At 40.2% G+C, this 15,537-nt stretch overlaps 1 protein-coding gene across 2 annotated transcripts in view; it reads left to right on the plus strand.

Annotated features, from left to right (window-relative positions):
* Window positions 1–285: 285 nt before the first annotated feature.
* The window catches only part of khdrbs3 (KH domain containing, RNA binding, signal transduction associated 3), a 131,349-nt gene continuing 116,097 nt past the window's right edge, over window positions 286–15,537 (plus strand). For both annotated transcript variants that reach the window (XM_030740920.1, XM_030740919.1), the window contains exon 1: window positions 286–801. In XM_030740920.1, the coding sequence (XP_030596780.1) occupies window positions 711–801 (91 nt within the window). In that variant the 5' untranslated portion in view covers window positions 286–710. The remainder of the gene's footprint in view (window positions 802–15,537) is intronic.

Genomic DNA, 15,537 nt, shown 5'->3' on the forward strand with positions numbered 1-15,537 from the left:
TTGTGCAGCGTATCTTTAAAAATAAAGGGGCTTACAGTATAATAGAAGTAATGTGTATTATTTCAGTTGCATAGAAGAACTCTTAATCTAGGAGCGGTTCGCCTTCAGTTGGGGGTTTCTGTATTGACGACCCTCTACATGGTGATTTTATGATAATGATATGGTAATGGCGGGACTCAGCACCGTGGACAGCTCCGAGGCATCGCTCCGCCCCCTTCCACCCGCTACGTGAGCGCGCGGCGACCAATAGCTGCCTCCACCTCAGTTCAGCGCTGGATACCACAGAGGGAGCTTCAAAGCGCCCCTTCACCCACAGAGGAGAGGACCACTCTGTGATGCGTAGCTGGGCTCTACCTGCCGAGCAACACTTCTCGGATGGGATAAAACCTACCGGTCAAATTTAAACGCTCATTGTGTGAGTGTGCGTGTGTGTTTGTGTGTGTGCGCACGCACGCACGTGCGAAAGAGAGAGAGAGGGGAGAGCGAGTGCGTGTGCGTGTGTGTGTGTGTGTGTGTGTATGTGTGCTCCGCGAGGACTGGGAAATGCTCTTCTAACGCGAGCGCGGATGACAGTATCGCCCGAGTTTTTTTCCCCTCACACAGATATTCCTAACTTGGAGCCCCCCGGACGTTGAGCAAGTTTTTTGCTTTTTGTCTTTCCTTGAATTGCGTTTGTGTAGCTGGAAGTCCGGAAAGCAGCGCAAGAGAAGATGGGGAGCGAAAAGTACTTGCCGGAGCTCATGGCAGAGAAGGACACGCTGGATCCATCTTTTCAGCACTCCCTGCGGCTACTGGATCAAGGTAAGCGTCCGTGGATAAATACTGAAGTAAACACTTTAGCTGCGTGAAAACTGTTTACTACAAAAATTTAGGTTTAGCGTTGGGTCTGCAGGGTACACGACACCACCGGTCCGCCTACTTTGAGTTAAAAATAAGAGGTTTGTTGGTCTACTTAACAATTTCCCTTGGTCACACTAAAATAGCGAGGTGCTTTTAGCAACAGGGCTCTTTTGCCAAGTTGTGATGCTCATAAGCTGCTTTAGCCAGCCTCCAGTAGTGTAGAAAATATGGCAGGAGCGTCTAAACGCTGCACCTTCACCTCAGAGGTTAATAACTTTAAATTGGCCAGGCATTGGTACGAATGATGACATTTCAGCTGTTGCCACCTCTTAATTAGCTTGTAATTAGTGTTTTTGATATGACACAAAGCCGGAAAAATGCCGACAAGGGTAAGTGATGACAAAGTGAATATCTGAATGCAAAATGATGGCACACCGTGAAATTATGGCCCACAGTTTGTGAATGTAAGGGGATGACATCTCAGTTTACGGGCTGCCGTCATCTCTATCCCGTGCTGACATGTGTAAGCTGTGGTGCCAGCGCAGGAATAATCACTCTTATTCAGATATAAGTGTTTTCCCCGCTTTGAAGAAATGGACGTGACTGAAATGGAGGGGTGAGTGGATGGAGCAGCAGCAGCAGCAGCAGCAGCGCTGGCATGCAGACGCTTTAATTAATCCGCTGCACAGTCTTCTGCTTTGAAGCTGGCGGAATTTTTTTGCAAACACTTTCTGGAGCCTCCACAGTGTGGAGAGTGCACTGTTACAGCATCCAAGTGCACCCTTCAGGTACCACTCACGGGCTTTCTCGAGAGTCGGGCTGGCTGTTGTTGGCTTTAAAGGTAACAGACCAGGAGCACCAGTCTGTAAACAGTCCCTCTGCACTGTAACTAATTCTGTTCAACTCCCAGATGCGGCTTCTGCACCCAGCTCTTTTTATGCTGACAGCTATGTCTCTTCTACTTGCTGTCTCTCAAACTCGCGGATCTCAAGGGGTCCTTAAAAGGGTTCACAGGGGCTTGGAGCAAAGTGAGGCATGAATCAAGTTTAATGCTGTTTAGGTGCTGGAGTTTACCACAGTTACAACCAGATTACTTTGAACCCTCGGTTCAGAATAGGACCGCCGATTGTTTTCCTAATTATTTAAGCTAAAATAGAGGAAAATTAAAAGTGACCGAAAAAGAAAGGCAACACACTGAAAGGCTAGGTCCTTAATTCACAGTAGTGCCTTTATAACCTAATTTATGCAAGCTTTGATCAGTTTACTAAAATACTTAAGACCCGCACAAGCGGCTGTTCGCTTTTACATTCAGATCCTTAATTTAGTCCTGTTGTGATCGTTGCTTCAGCTGTGTTCAGGTCAGACACTGATTATTGTAGTTGTTTAATGCTGTTCCCATTACACACGTTGTGTGTCCGAGAGAAGTGCAAAGGTTGAGCTATTAATGGTTGAACGTCAATTGTTCATATTCAGGGTTATTCAATTGTGATACTGTAATTGTGCAGTGTATGAGGGATATGACCTCAAGTAAGATCGCTGATTAGCTAAATATGGGCCATTTATATCAACATTTTCTGATTTTTTTTACTATAAAATTTACTGAAGTAATGTATGTAATTTAAAGTTAGAGGTGTTAAGTTCTTGACTTATCCTTCTGAAGTACGGCACACTCAAAATAAACAACTTGGATAATATTAATTTGAGCTTAATTATTTTGTTAGGTGAGGTTGCTTAAATTTTTTTCTGAGTAAAGTAAAGCCACTTTCTATATTTTTTCAGTGTAAATCGCAATATAAAAGTAACCTCAACTTAAGACAACTTAATTTTAGGTTCAGTCCACTTAATGCAAGCTATGTGTACATCATGTGTTAAAGGATGGAGATCTTGGTTTTTGCCATACACCGCACAGAGCGCTGGTTGAACAACATCGCTAAATGTGAACACTAACTGGAAGTCATAAATTGCCACAAGAATTTGGGTCTGAACACAGCATAGATGAATTAATGATGACAACACTAATAAATTAAGGATTTCAAGTTAAATATTAACAGTCCCATGAGTCTTTGCGCTTTTCTATCATCTACATGTACAGTTCTGTCAGCGCAGATATGCACATAGAAAAATAAAGTGCAAATTATTAAATCAATCAATTATACTCCTAAGGATGTAGGCAAAAAATATAGATAACTCAATATAAACTACAAACCCTTTGCCTTTCTATCTACTTTATCAGGTTTTTATGTAACATTATAAACGATAAAATCTTTCGCTGTGCCTGTATAATCAGATTCAGTCATTGTTCTATCCTCTCACGACCTACTGATGAAAGTCACTGGTTTAAAAGTGTGGCACATTCTTTACTGGAGTGCAGACAATGAAAAATGCAAGAGCCAAAAGTATGTGGATCTCCTTTTTTTATTATTGTGAATTGTAAATAGAATTGGCTTCAGACTTTCAGAGCAACTGTCAGTATATTTTGAAGTAATGGATGTAATGGCCTCGCAGTATCATCTGTTTGGGTCTTGTTTGAAAGGGCAGCATTTTTCATTGAGCTGATTCATGTACAGTAAGGTAAATTCATTTCAGTCCGTAAGGCAGATAAGCCCTTGTTTTACTCAGCACTTTTGGTTATCAGCATCTTTTCAGATCTGGGTTAGATTTTTTTTTTTTTTTTCTAACAACACACATTTCCCTTGCTGATAGAGGGAAGATGGCAGCACTGGATCCTTAATGCCAGCTGAAAGACACTTACCAGCCGCTTCCTTGACAGACTCTCTCTTAAAGACCTTTATCCACATGGCAGGTCCTCTGTAGAGTTATAGCAAATATTAGCCTTTCACCAGAATGGAATAAAAATGATTGACTACTTAACGGAAGAGCCAGGATATGCCAAAAAAATAAAATAAAAGTGTGAAGGAAAATATTGTACAACAAGTTCTTAATGTAATACTTCCAATAAAGTTAGTTGGCGATATTTCTGTTGAGGGCAAAGATGACACTTGGACGCTGCCGCAGTGGCAGAATTAATCCGTGACATTTTATGAAGTAAGCGGTACTCTGTGGTGCACAAAATTTGGCCGAAACAGTCTGCCACAACTCCAAAACTGTAAATACTGTTATCTCTCTCTTACACAACAGATGGAACACGATGCGGCTTAATAGAGCACTTCTTCTGCCATCTTGCTGATGAGTTCTGGACTTGATTATGCAATTGGCAGGGGATGTAGGGAAAAGAGCTGGAGTAACTGGAGTTACTGCGTGCACACGGCGAATGTGCGATTACTCCAGGTCTGGAGAGACTTCCATTCAGGAAAAATTAGGGGAGCATTGTGTTGGAAGCTCGGGGACAGGGCGGACTGCTTTGATAAGTTTGAGCCATTCGCAAAGCTCCTTTCCCGCAAGGAGCATATCTGTCCCCCCTGTGACAAGCCTCATACAGGCAGCAGCAGGCTCTTGGAGCTGGAAGAATATCTTAAGCCAAAATAAGAGACAAGCAGGACTAGCAGTCTGCCTGGAATGAAAAATCCTCAGCAGCATACTAATGAAGTGCTTCCAGGTACGAAAACACCTCATGTGGCAAGAAGTGCGTCTGTTATTAACATGAAATCAGGACTGTAAAAAACTGTTATCTCCATTGTGGCTTTAACTGTTGTTTTGAGTGTGAAAGTTCATCCAACATCTTAGAAACAAATCTTAACTTTTCATTATCAGTGGAATTCTACTTACCTTCCTCTCATGAGGTGGGAAAATATTTGATGTGATCCACTGTGTGCTTTGTTACCCTTAGTGAACAAGGCTTTTATTGTTCTCTTCACTCAACGGAGATGCAAATTGGAGACAACTAGTAAGCCATGCTACCAAGCGATGACACCAAAGCATCTAAGAAGTAATGTGCAGTAAAATAATAGATAAAGGTGGGGCTGTTTGCTGACTTGGGGAAATGAAACTGCTTTAAGCCATGTGTGTCTACACAGCGTGTAGAATGTTAGCAGAGCAGCAGCTCTGGTGCTCTGCGTGTGTCTACACAGGAGGCGTTCAGGCGCAGTGTTCAGCTGTACGTCACCTGCAGGTTTGGAAGCCCAACTTACAATCACTGTAGTAATGCTCACAGAATGCAGGCAAATAAAAATGTAAAGATATATTTTGGGTGGCACTGTGTTTTCCGCTAGAAAAGTTGCTAAACCCTGGTGGCTGCAAGGGGATTGGGGATTTGAGACAGTGTTGCACAGGATTCATGAACTGTTGTGCATTCCCTTATTCTTAATTGTGTGGCAGGACAGCAGAGGTGCATACTGGGAAGCATTTTCCAAGGGGTCACCACAGTGGATGGATCCATTGGATTTGGCACAGATTTTTACACTGGATGCTTTTCCTGATGCAACCACCCCATTTACCCGAGCTTGTGACCCTCTGGGGCTGGGTTTGTGTTTCCTCCTGTTGTGAATCAGGGACTCCCAGTGCGCAGATCCAACAGAGGTCAACTGAGATCCATTTGGTTTGGCTTGTGGCAGGAAACCTAATTACAGTAAGGTTAGCTTGTGGATATACACACATTTAAAGGTTAGGATTAATTAAATGATTTTTTTGAATTCATTGGAGCAACGTTTGTATTTGTTCCAACTCTGCTTTGCTGATTTAGCCTCTTGGCGGCAATGGTCAGTTTTTTGGGGGTCTCAGTATAGCCGGTGGATATTGGATTTCAGTTCATATCTGCTGACCATTGTGTATAAAGTCAGAGCTAAATAATGAATTAAATACATGTTTTTAAATAAGTTAAATAGGTAAATGATCATCAGACCAGATGATAGGCGATGGGCTGATTACTTGCTTGCAAATAAAGCCTGCTCAGATGTGGTTGGTCACTTGGATGGAAACTAGAAAGCATCTGGCACTGAAAATCTTGCTTTGCTTACAAATTCTATATATTCACATGCAGAATCTGTTTATAGAGATTATTTCAAACATGATTACAAAATGACAATCCTTGTCGTTTTAATGGCAGAATATCTTCAGAGAAAATGAATATTTGCTTAACCTTTAAATACTTGTTTATGACTAAACTCCTTAAGATCAAAGATATCTCAATAAACGATAGGAAAGAGAGAAAAGTGTTAGGGATAAATGACTTTAAACAAACACAAACCATAACAAACCACAATATTAGACAATAATAAAATTCAATAAGAAAGTTACATCAAAGGAACCAAAAAAATGATTAAGCTTTAAGGGCACGGTATTGGTGGTCTTGTTGATAATGCTTTTGGAAGTGTACACTGTTTTCTGTTACTCTGCTCCAGATTAGCGCTTCTCTGTTTTGTGTCGCTATGTGACAAAAAGCTAAGAGAGTCAAATATTTTTCAGCTTATGATTGTTTGACATCGCAGCGTTTATGCACACTGATCAGCCAAATATTAAATCCAGGTAAAGCAGACAGCATCGACTTTGACTTGTAACCCCCCACCCCATCGTGGCATTTTAGCAATCCTAGACAATATTAGGCACACTGATGAATAGCATTTTCTTTGTTTCACTGTAACACTATGTACTTATTGACATAAAACTGTTTTTGTGTACAATTTAGATCATTAAAAATCATTAAAACTGAATTTCCTCTGCTTCAAAGGATAGACCGTCATGTTTTTGTTTGGGTTTCTAGTTGTAAACAAGTGCCTCCTTGCACCAGATGTATTCTGTTTGTTCGGGATGTGGGTCCAGAGCAGCGTGCAGCCCACTCTGAATCTTTCAGGACCTCTGGCCCAGTTTGGACAACCTCAGTCCCGCACATAAGCTGCACATCCGGTGCTTTTTTAATTGGATATTCCACAGCGGGAACCTGGCACAATGTTTGGATTACATTAACAGCTTCAGCTAGCTTACCCATCAAAAATCAACACTAACAGCAACAAAAAACAAACAAAAAAAAAACCCGTCTGCACAAAATGAGCAGGTGTGGGAAAGTAACCTTATTTCAGACACGATGCTCCTATTGTTAATTCATACATTTCCATCTCATCAACAGAACAGAGGGGGTAATTTTAGCCGTGCTTTATTTTTTTTGCCCTGAGTGAGCGCAGTCTCTGGAATGCCCAGAAGTGAACAGAAATAAGCTTTGGCATAGGATCAAAGGCAGAGATATCATTTTGTTGGGGAAACAGTGCTTGATAGTGATAATGATCTGCGGATCTGTGGCGGTCTGACACGCTGAGCCACACAGTGAGGTGGAGGTGAAGGCGCAGCCACAGCACTGAATCTGTCTGAGGCCGGGACCTGACCGGTGATTTGACCCGCAGATGTAGTGAACTCGCAAGTGAACTGTAAGAGAGCAGACAAGCGGAGCTCCAGAAACTCGCTTTGCATGCTGACGAGTCTGCCGAGCGGCGCCGTGGCTGAGAGGTGTTTGCAGAGTTCCGTCTCCTGCTTTGCAGCAACTCCCACTGAAATCCAGGGGTGAAATGTAGGCCAGGACGAACGCAGGCACACCCCGGCTATTTAAACCTAAGAGCTCCTTGTTTGCAGGCATGAGGAGTCACACTGGCGTCTTTGATTTCTCTGCTAATGTGAAATGCATGTTCCTGTTCATTACGGCAGCAGTAATGAGCTGATGATCCTGTGATTTTGCTCTTTTCTCACTTCGAATCCGTACCTGATGAGCTTTCATACCGTTAAAATGTAAAACCCAGAATATTAGCATGAGTCGTACTGCCGCATGTAAACAAACACACTCGCTTGTTATCAATTATAATGGTAAATAGACTGCATTATGTAACACTTTCTAGCACATTTTACACTGCAAGCCAAATTCACCCATTACTGTGTACATACAGCAATTTAACTATAACTCACATTCACACACTGATGACACACTGCAGGCACACTACATAAAAATAACCCATATTCTGCCCTAAGGGGTACAACAGCTTGTCACTGATGTGGAACCCTCAAAGGTTTGTCTGTTGTACTCTTGACAGATTATTTATGCTTTATATTGAAAGCAGTCTTAAACTTCTGGTAACACTCTGACCTTTTACAAAGGCTTGACACAGGGGTATCTATTCAATTAATTTTTATTCAATCACACACTTGGAAATGGACAGGTTTTTGTATAAGGCCATTCTGACATTACTGACTACTCAAAGCTTCATCTTTTTGGACCCACAATTTAGAACGTATTTAACCTAACTTTACACTGAGAGGACAGGAGAACAAAGGCCCCACACGGCTAAACTCTGCACTACTATACAACATGAAATTTGTTAGAATGTGTCGAATTCTTTTCATTTAAATTAATTAAATTGTAAAATCTTAAATTTTGCGAGTAAAATGTTTGTCCTAGGCAGGAAATATTGCACCTTAAAATCAAGGTGGAAGTATATACCTTTATATATAAATATATAATTTAAAAACCTTTTTGACCCTCAGAATGGCACACAAAGTCACCTTAAGGTGCAGTAATTACTCATTATTCATGGAGATTACACATGTAGGGACATACATTTATTTTTTCTGCATTCCTGTCTGAAAGAGTGTATGAATGTGAGTGTGTGCGTTAAATTTTGTCCATTTTAGAAGTCAGAATGCAAAATTTCCATTAGCAAATACATATTCTTCGTTGCATTCATGAGGAAGACTGATAGATGTCGATGTGTTTTTATTAAGCCCGTATTTATCAAGGGCTATTTTATTCTCAATCACCTACTGGTGCATATATGGAATTAAATTTTGTATTCCAAGGACGTGGGCTGATTTTTTTTCCTCTTTAAAGCTAGACTTTGTGAGTTTTGAGAGAAGAAAACCACAATGTTTGACTAACAAATAAAAAACTCATAAGCAATAAAACACACTCCTGTGGGAGGAACCAGACTCCCCAAGAAAACCCAGCTGTCACCTCTGCACTACTAATATTAAAGACAGATGCAGATTGTATTAAATGCTTTTTATCTACTTTAAATCAGGAGAGTAAAACCTGAAAATCTAAACGTACAGTTAGTATTTTACCTGATTTCATTTTGCATTTGGCTGCACGCAGACACAGACTGTCTCCTTGTATTACACCCTAAAATCTTTAAAATGAGGGAGAAGTCCAAATAGCTAGTAGTTATTTGTGCAGAATGTAACTGTAGGGACAGAAATTGACTTTTAATTTATCCCTAGTGCCAAGAGTGTGTATTAAGTATGAATGTGTGTTACAAAATGTATCATTTTAAAATTCACAAGAATACATACGCAAAACACTGTAAAGTTTCCTTGGGTGTAATGAAAGGCGCTTACAAATAAAATGTATTATTATTATTATTATTATTACAAAAGTACATACGTACTGCAAAATTTCCTTTAGCAATTTGCTTATTTTTAATTAAGCTGTATTTATACAGTATATTATTAATATTATGTATTATACATGTCTTCATTATTTATAATTGAGAGAAGTTGATGTGTTTTTGTTAAGCCCATATTTAGAAAGGGCTCCTTTATTCTCAGCTGCCTACTGGTGTATATGTGGAACTGAATTTTGTATTTCATAGATGTAGGCATATATTGTCTCTTTAAAGCTTGGCTTTGTGAGTTTTCAAAGAAGAAATAACACGTTTTTTGACTAAGAAACACAAAGTCTAACTCATGAGCTTTAAAACAAACTCCTACCCAATTATAAATTACTGTATTATTGAGAGAGCTGCTTGTTAGATGTTTCTCATAAAATAATTTTTTTACCAGAAAAATAAAAACTTCTAAGATTTTTGCGATTCACACAAGTCACGCCATGTTATTAAATTATTGCACTATACAAATATGGTACTATTATGTACTTCTTAGGGACATATATGTACACTTTTGCCCCTTGAAAAAAAAGTACGGATGGTTACCTTGTGATCCCTTCAATATACGGACCAGAGGAGCAAGGGATAAATCCACCTCCTGAGCCTCAGCTCATTAGAGGTAATCATATACAGTATGTCATAAAAGGCCTGGAAGAAAGCCATGTGCTGAATAAATATGTGTAACGAGAAAGGAGTTGCTTAAAGTGATGAACCCAAAGAGAAATATCACCTACCTGTAGTTTCCTTCAGCGCAGTGGAGGGTTTTAGTGGCTTTCAGCTCACTGTTTCGGTTTTACGACATGCCACAAAACTGATTTGTTAGTTTGTTTGTTCCGCTTTGCCAGTTATAGTCCATATCCCATCTGCCATTTTCAGTCACAAAGCTAGTATAAGCCCACAGTAAACTACCAGCAAGGTAAAAAAGACAAATAAGAATTATTTTACGTTTATGTGAACGACAGAAACAAGGCTGCAAGTGATGCTAATGCCACGTTTGCTTGGTGTATGAGTAGGTGTATGCTTTACAAATGTTTACAAGAGTTTGTTTGTGTTGTGCACCTTTTGGCCTTTCACTAGGAAATTGATACTCATGTTAAGACAATATTAAACACTGATATGCTGAAGAGATTGCCGTATTTTGGTATTTTTCAAAAAGTATTACTTTTAAAGTTGTTACCAATAGGTATAATTTGAGCGTGAGTGTTTATTACTAAGAGGATTCATGTTGGAGCTTACAGACTGTGGCTTTTCTGGGCCCTTTTTCCTGCTCATTCCACGCTAGAACACAGTGCTTAATAATTGTACAATCCTCTCCAGCTGTTGGCTCATGGGTCTATCCATGCATCTCTATCATCGTCCATGCAATCCCATCACCATATTTCACAGTATACAGTCTCCACCTGGCGCAAAGCTTGCCGTGGGCTCAGCTTGTTGATTTAATGTTGAGACTGTCAAATTTCCATGTTGAACATGCTCGTCCGGTATAAATGCTGCATTCATATTTCACATGCCACAGAAATGTGCGTTTTCCTCCTCTACTGGCTTGCATATGTTGCTGAGGGCCTGCCTTGAGCTGTCTGCTAGGAAGGCTATCCAAGAGGAGACTCAATTAAAGCAGCCAGTCAGGGCTTAAATAATGCAAAGTGCACTTGTTTAGGCAGGAGTATGCTGTAAGCAGATATTCCACCTCTCTGGTGAGGAGATCAGTCACAGGTGTGTGTTGGTAGGGCCTTGACATCACTGGGTATAGTTTAAAATCTTAGATACATGTACAAGTGCAACAAAACTATTTTTTCCCCTTAAAATGCATGTTTTTCATACAGCTTTAACTATATATGATACAAGAAACCATTTGCATAAACAAGACTATAAATTGGCCTAAAATGCTGAAATAATGCTGTAGCTAGTTCAAATTTTCAGTTCTTGATTATGTCTAACAGAATTTCATAGGAATCTGTGTAAAGCCAGAGTATAATATAGAATTTTTTTTTTTTTTAATTTCATCAGTCAAATTCATCTTGCATTTTGTTTATAGTGTGTTGGGGGTTTTTGTTGGTTTATTTGGCATATAAATTTCTGAGTGGATCGAGCTGCACTGTCTGCAGCTATAACAGCTCGCTCCTTTGATCTAATTTTGTGCAGGAGTAGTTGCTGGCCGGTGTTAACCAGCATCAACACCTGATACACCCTCCTGTTATACTGGAGTGTTATCTAAATGGTTACTTGCACTGGATTATTTACATTTCCGTATGTACAATATGATATAATTAGCTGATATAATTACAGATGCACTGATTCAATATTTATATTCAATATTGGTCTGACGCCAACTGTTAGACTGTGTTAGTCCGTCGTTGTCAGATAATGTACATCAGAATTGAATATCCACCCATCCATTTTCTTCTGCTTATCCAATTCAGGCTCATGGGTTGGGGGTGGGGGTGGGGGGTGGGGGGGCTGGAATCTATTCCAGCTTTCATAGGGCAGGAGGCAGGGTACACCCTGGACAAGATGCCAGCCTGTCGCTGGGCTAACACAGAGAGACGGGCAACCATTCACACTCAGATTCACACCTATGGGCAATTTGAAATCACCAGTTGACCTAACCCCACTAATTGGCATGTCTTTGGACTGTGGGTAGAGCAGTAGAGCATTGGTTGCTGGAAGGAGAGCTAATATAACATGGGAGAAATGGTTAGCGGATTGAAGATATGTTGCCCTTGCAACCTTTGCAACAAGTTTTACTTGTTATTTGCAACACTTTGTTGCTTACGGTGGTCAAGAGAGCTAATGACAACTTAAAAGCTTTGTCAATAGTGCTTCTCTTTTGGGGAAACTGTCTCTGTTAGCACTCGTTGGGAAGCTTTTATTGCACGTACAGTAACATAATGAATTTTCATCAACTAAGTTAATATCTTCTTGTCTGCTTCACTCTGTGTGTGTGAGGTGCTGCACACACAGTGAAAATGAGAGATGAGGAAGTAGCACTACCTTTAAATGACAGTAGAGACTCTCACAATGAGCTGAAACAAAACATGGGCAAACAAATTAGGAATTATCAATACAGTTTTTCATTTTTTTAATCTTGCTCCTATGGTTATGTATAATTTCACTAATATGTAACATTTATTGGGATGGAAAAAGTTGTATCAGCGCATCCATTCCATCATGACTAATGTGATGATCACTGAATTTTAGCTCCTGGCATTTTCCGTATTTAGTGCCAGCATTGCATACATCACACAGAGAGATCATTAATCAAAATTTTATTAGATGATAATGTGATCCACAGTGTTGTCCAAGACAGGACGCAGACAGACCAGGATTACACTGGATTAGTTTGAAAAGCAGTAGAAACTCCCAGACTGTATCAATCTGTTTGCTGCGCCTCAGGCTCAGAGACAAAGAGGGATGGGGATATAAAAGAAGGAGAGGCTTGGCAGGGCTGTAGAGAAAGTAAGAGCCTCTTTCCCCTGGGGAAAGGTTATTTGTAAGGGGATTGTACCAAAGTCACTTACAAAAGGCAAAATGCAATCTGGTGGGGGTGGTGAGTGGAATGGAATGGGAGCTGAAATAGAAAAAAAGCAGTTATGCTGTAGAGTGGTGCTGTAGATGTGTTAGTGATAAATAATATAAAAAGTTCATGTCTACTATTGTTGACTCCTACTTTCATGCTATATCTCATCTTCTATATCTAAAACACAAGGTAAAAAGCTTGAAGCGGTGTCACCGCACATCCCCGTCTAAATCTTTCGTCATTACCGATATGATGAAAGATAAGTGTGATTTCCCACTTCCTCAAAAGACTGGTGTGCTGCAAATTCATCGCTTATTCATTTTTGACACTATAGAAGCTCTACAAACACATCCTGTGTGCCGTGCACGTACAGAAACATCCTTTTATCCTGTGAGTGTTATATTTTACTGCACTGGAGAATCAGATGTAGTTGCAGCCCACTTTCTTATTTTTTTTGCACTAAACTGCTCTATTACAGTTTACAGTTGACTTTGGAGATTTTTTTTTCTTTCTTTTTTTTTACTTGCAGGAGCCCTTTCTGTGCCCCTGCCTCGCCTTGATCTCCCCATGACAGCCACTGCTTCACTTTCTCACCCTCTTCTTTATTTATGTCGTTTTGTGTGGTTGGCACCTCTATAGAGAGGATTGCACTGGATTAGCTTCTCCGCCTTCCCAACTGATCCGATCCATTTTGTGTAATCCAACTCAATTTAATTATGTTTATCGTTCCACCTCGCTGGTGCCGAGAAGCAGCAGCACACCTCTACCAAGATAAGCCCGGGGACCTTGTGCCTCTTTGCTGGCAGAGCATCTGCCTGAGCCTGTTGCTTTATAAACAGATGGTGTAAGTCACCTACACTCAGTAAATAATGTGTTAGGTACAATATTATGTTTTCAAGCTCCTCTCAAACATCAGTGTGACATGGAAAAAATATCCAAGGTCGAAGATTCTAACCCGATTTTTGATATTGCTGTGGAGAATTTGTACAGTTTAGCAACCGCTCCATCCCCTCAATATTATTGAGAGTTAATCTGCCCACTATACAGTCTTCTTTAATACTTCTGCAAGTTTAATCCTTGGCATGGGATATCAAAGGCTCACAATGGAAGCCTTAAAAATGGTTCAAGGGCTCACAAATAGCCTGACCACGTTGAAAATGTGACTCCAAATGTAGCAATTGTGCTAGATGTCCTTTGGCTTCTCATTGCACAATTTCTGCATGGATGAGAAATACCTCTATTATGTTTTTCTTTGAGGTAGAGTACTCAAATGCAAATGTAGGAGCAGACAGGCAGATATAAATGAACAGAAAGACTACTTTAAGAAGTTCGGAAGTAACAAAGGCAGAGAGGGCATCAAAGAAAAGACAGCTGGAGATTCTGTGCTACAGAGCAGGATTTGGGGCTTAGGGAGGTAACTTCAAGTTTAACCAAGACATTTTCAGGGTTGTGAAGGTGGTTCACTTCTTCCTGGAGTGCATCACTGTAGTAACTTACACTGGAGACGTAACCTGCTCTTTAGCAGGGAAATAGCATTACCGTACCTGTGGAGCTTGATGTGCAGATTTTAAAAGGGTTTATAGTTTGTAGTGGCTAGAATACACAGATTTAACAGACCTGCAATACTGTACAGTTATATCACCCACGATCACATAAGGTAGAGTGGAAAAAAAAGGAGACACAGAAGACACTGTGGATGGATAATCAGTTTTGCTTAGAAAGGTTCCTTGCTGAGTGAATGTCTGCATGGGGGTTAAACATCTCTTCAGCAGGACGAGAAAATATGAGCAGACAGTAGGCTAAGCAACATTTTTTATTAACCTTTTATTTCATAAATGTGACTGTTTTTGTTAAAATTCCAGCCTCTGTAATGAAGTGATGTTTTTCTCCAGGTCACACTGAAAAAAAACATCCCTGCGTGCAGCGTTATTTTGAAATTAGTCACCTGGCTATATTGTTGCAATTTCTACATCCTCCCTTTTTTTCTCTTTTCCTGCTGATTTTTCTGCCAGTCCTGTTTTCCATTGGCTAATAACTCGCCCAGTATACAGTATGTACAGCTATGCTTCCCTTTGTTCTGTGTGCATTTTGTCGAGCTGTCCGGCACTCTCCTGTGCCTTTGTGATTCTCTCGTGTGTGTCCTCATGTCAGGTTTTTGATTACTGTTTTTGCCTTATTCATGTAAGTTTTGCCTGATGTATCTTTTAGGCTGTTTTTGGATTCTGCCTCTTCCCTGCCCCTTGAAGTGTCAACACATCTGCTGTCACATATTAAGCACCGTGTTAAGTGTCATCAGATTCCCTGAGCACTCATTCCCTAAGTCCTCCTTCACATTGATAAATGACATGGGAGGGAATTTTTATTTTTAAACAATTCTACTGAAATCTAAGAAAATGTGAACACTTGGCAACACGAGAGAGACTGAATAAAATCAGGAGCCAAAATTTGACAAACAAAAAGCCAACATCAGGACAGCCTCCAGTTCTTTGTGGCAGTGTTAATGTCATTGACTGTGCTCAGCAACAGATGTTATTACCCACCACACAGCAGTGAGGAGAAAGAAAAGGGTAGACTCTGCTCTAATGTCTCAAATACTTCTGTCATCCGCACCACAGTCTGGTTTAATATCGCAGTGTGAATCTGTTATTTTACACAGGTTGTTTTCGGTTTTTGTGCCATGTAGGATAATGCAAATCCAATTAGGACCAAATAAAATAAACAGGACTAAAATACATGCTTACAATAACACTATATTTAGGCATTGTTTTGATGTAACGCACATAAGCAGACTGCTTCCAAACATCATTCTTTAAGTAACTATTAAATTAATCTTCTTTGGCATGTTAAGTATTAAATGCTCTGCTC

Source organism: Archocentrus centrarchus, chromosome 11, assembly GCF_007364275.1.
Source record: "Archocentrus centrarchus isolate MPI-CPG fArcCen1 chromosome 11, fArcCen1, whole genome shotgun sequence".
Taxonomy (NCBI): Eukaryota; Metazoa; Chordata; class Actinopteri; order Cichliformes; family Cichlidae; genus Archocentrus; species Archocentrus centrarchus.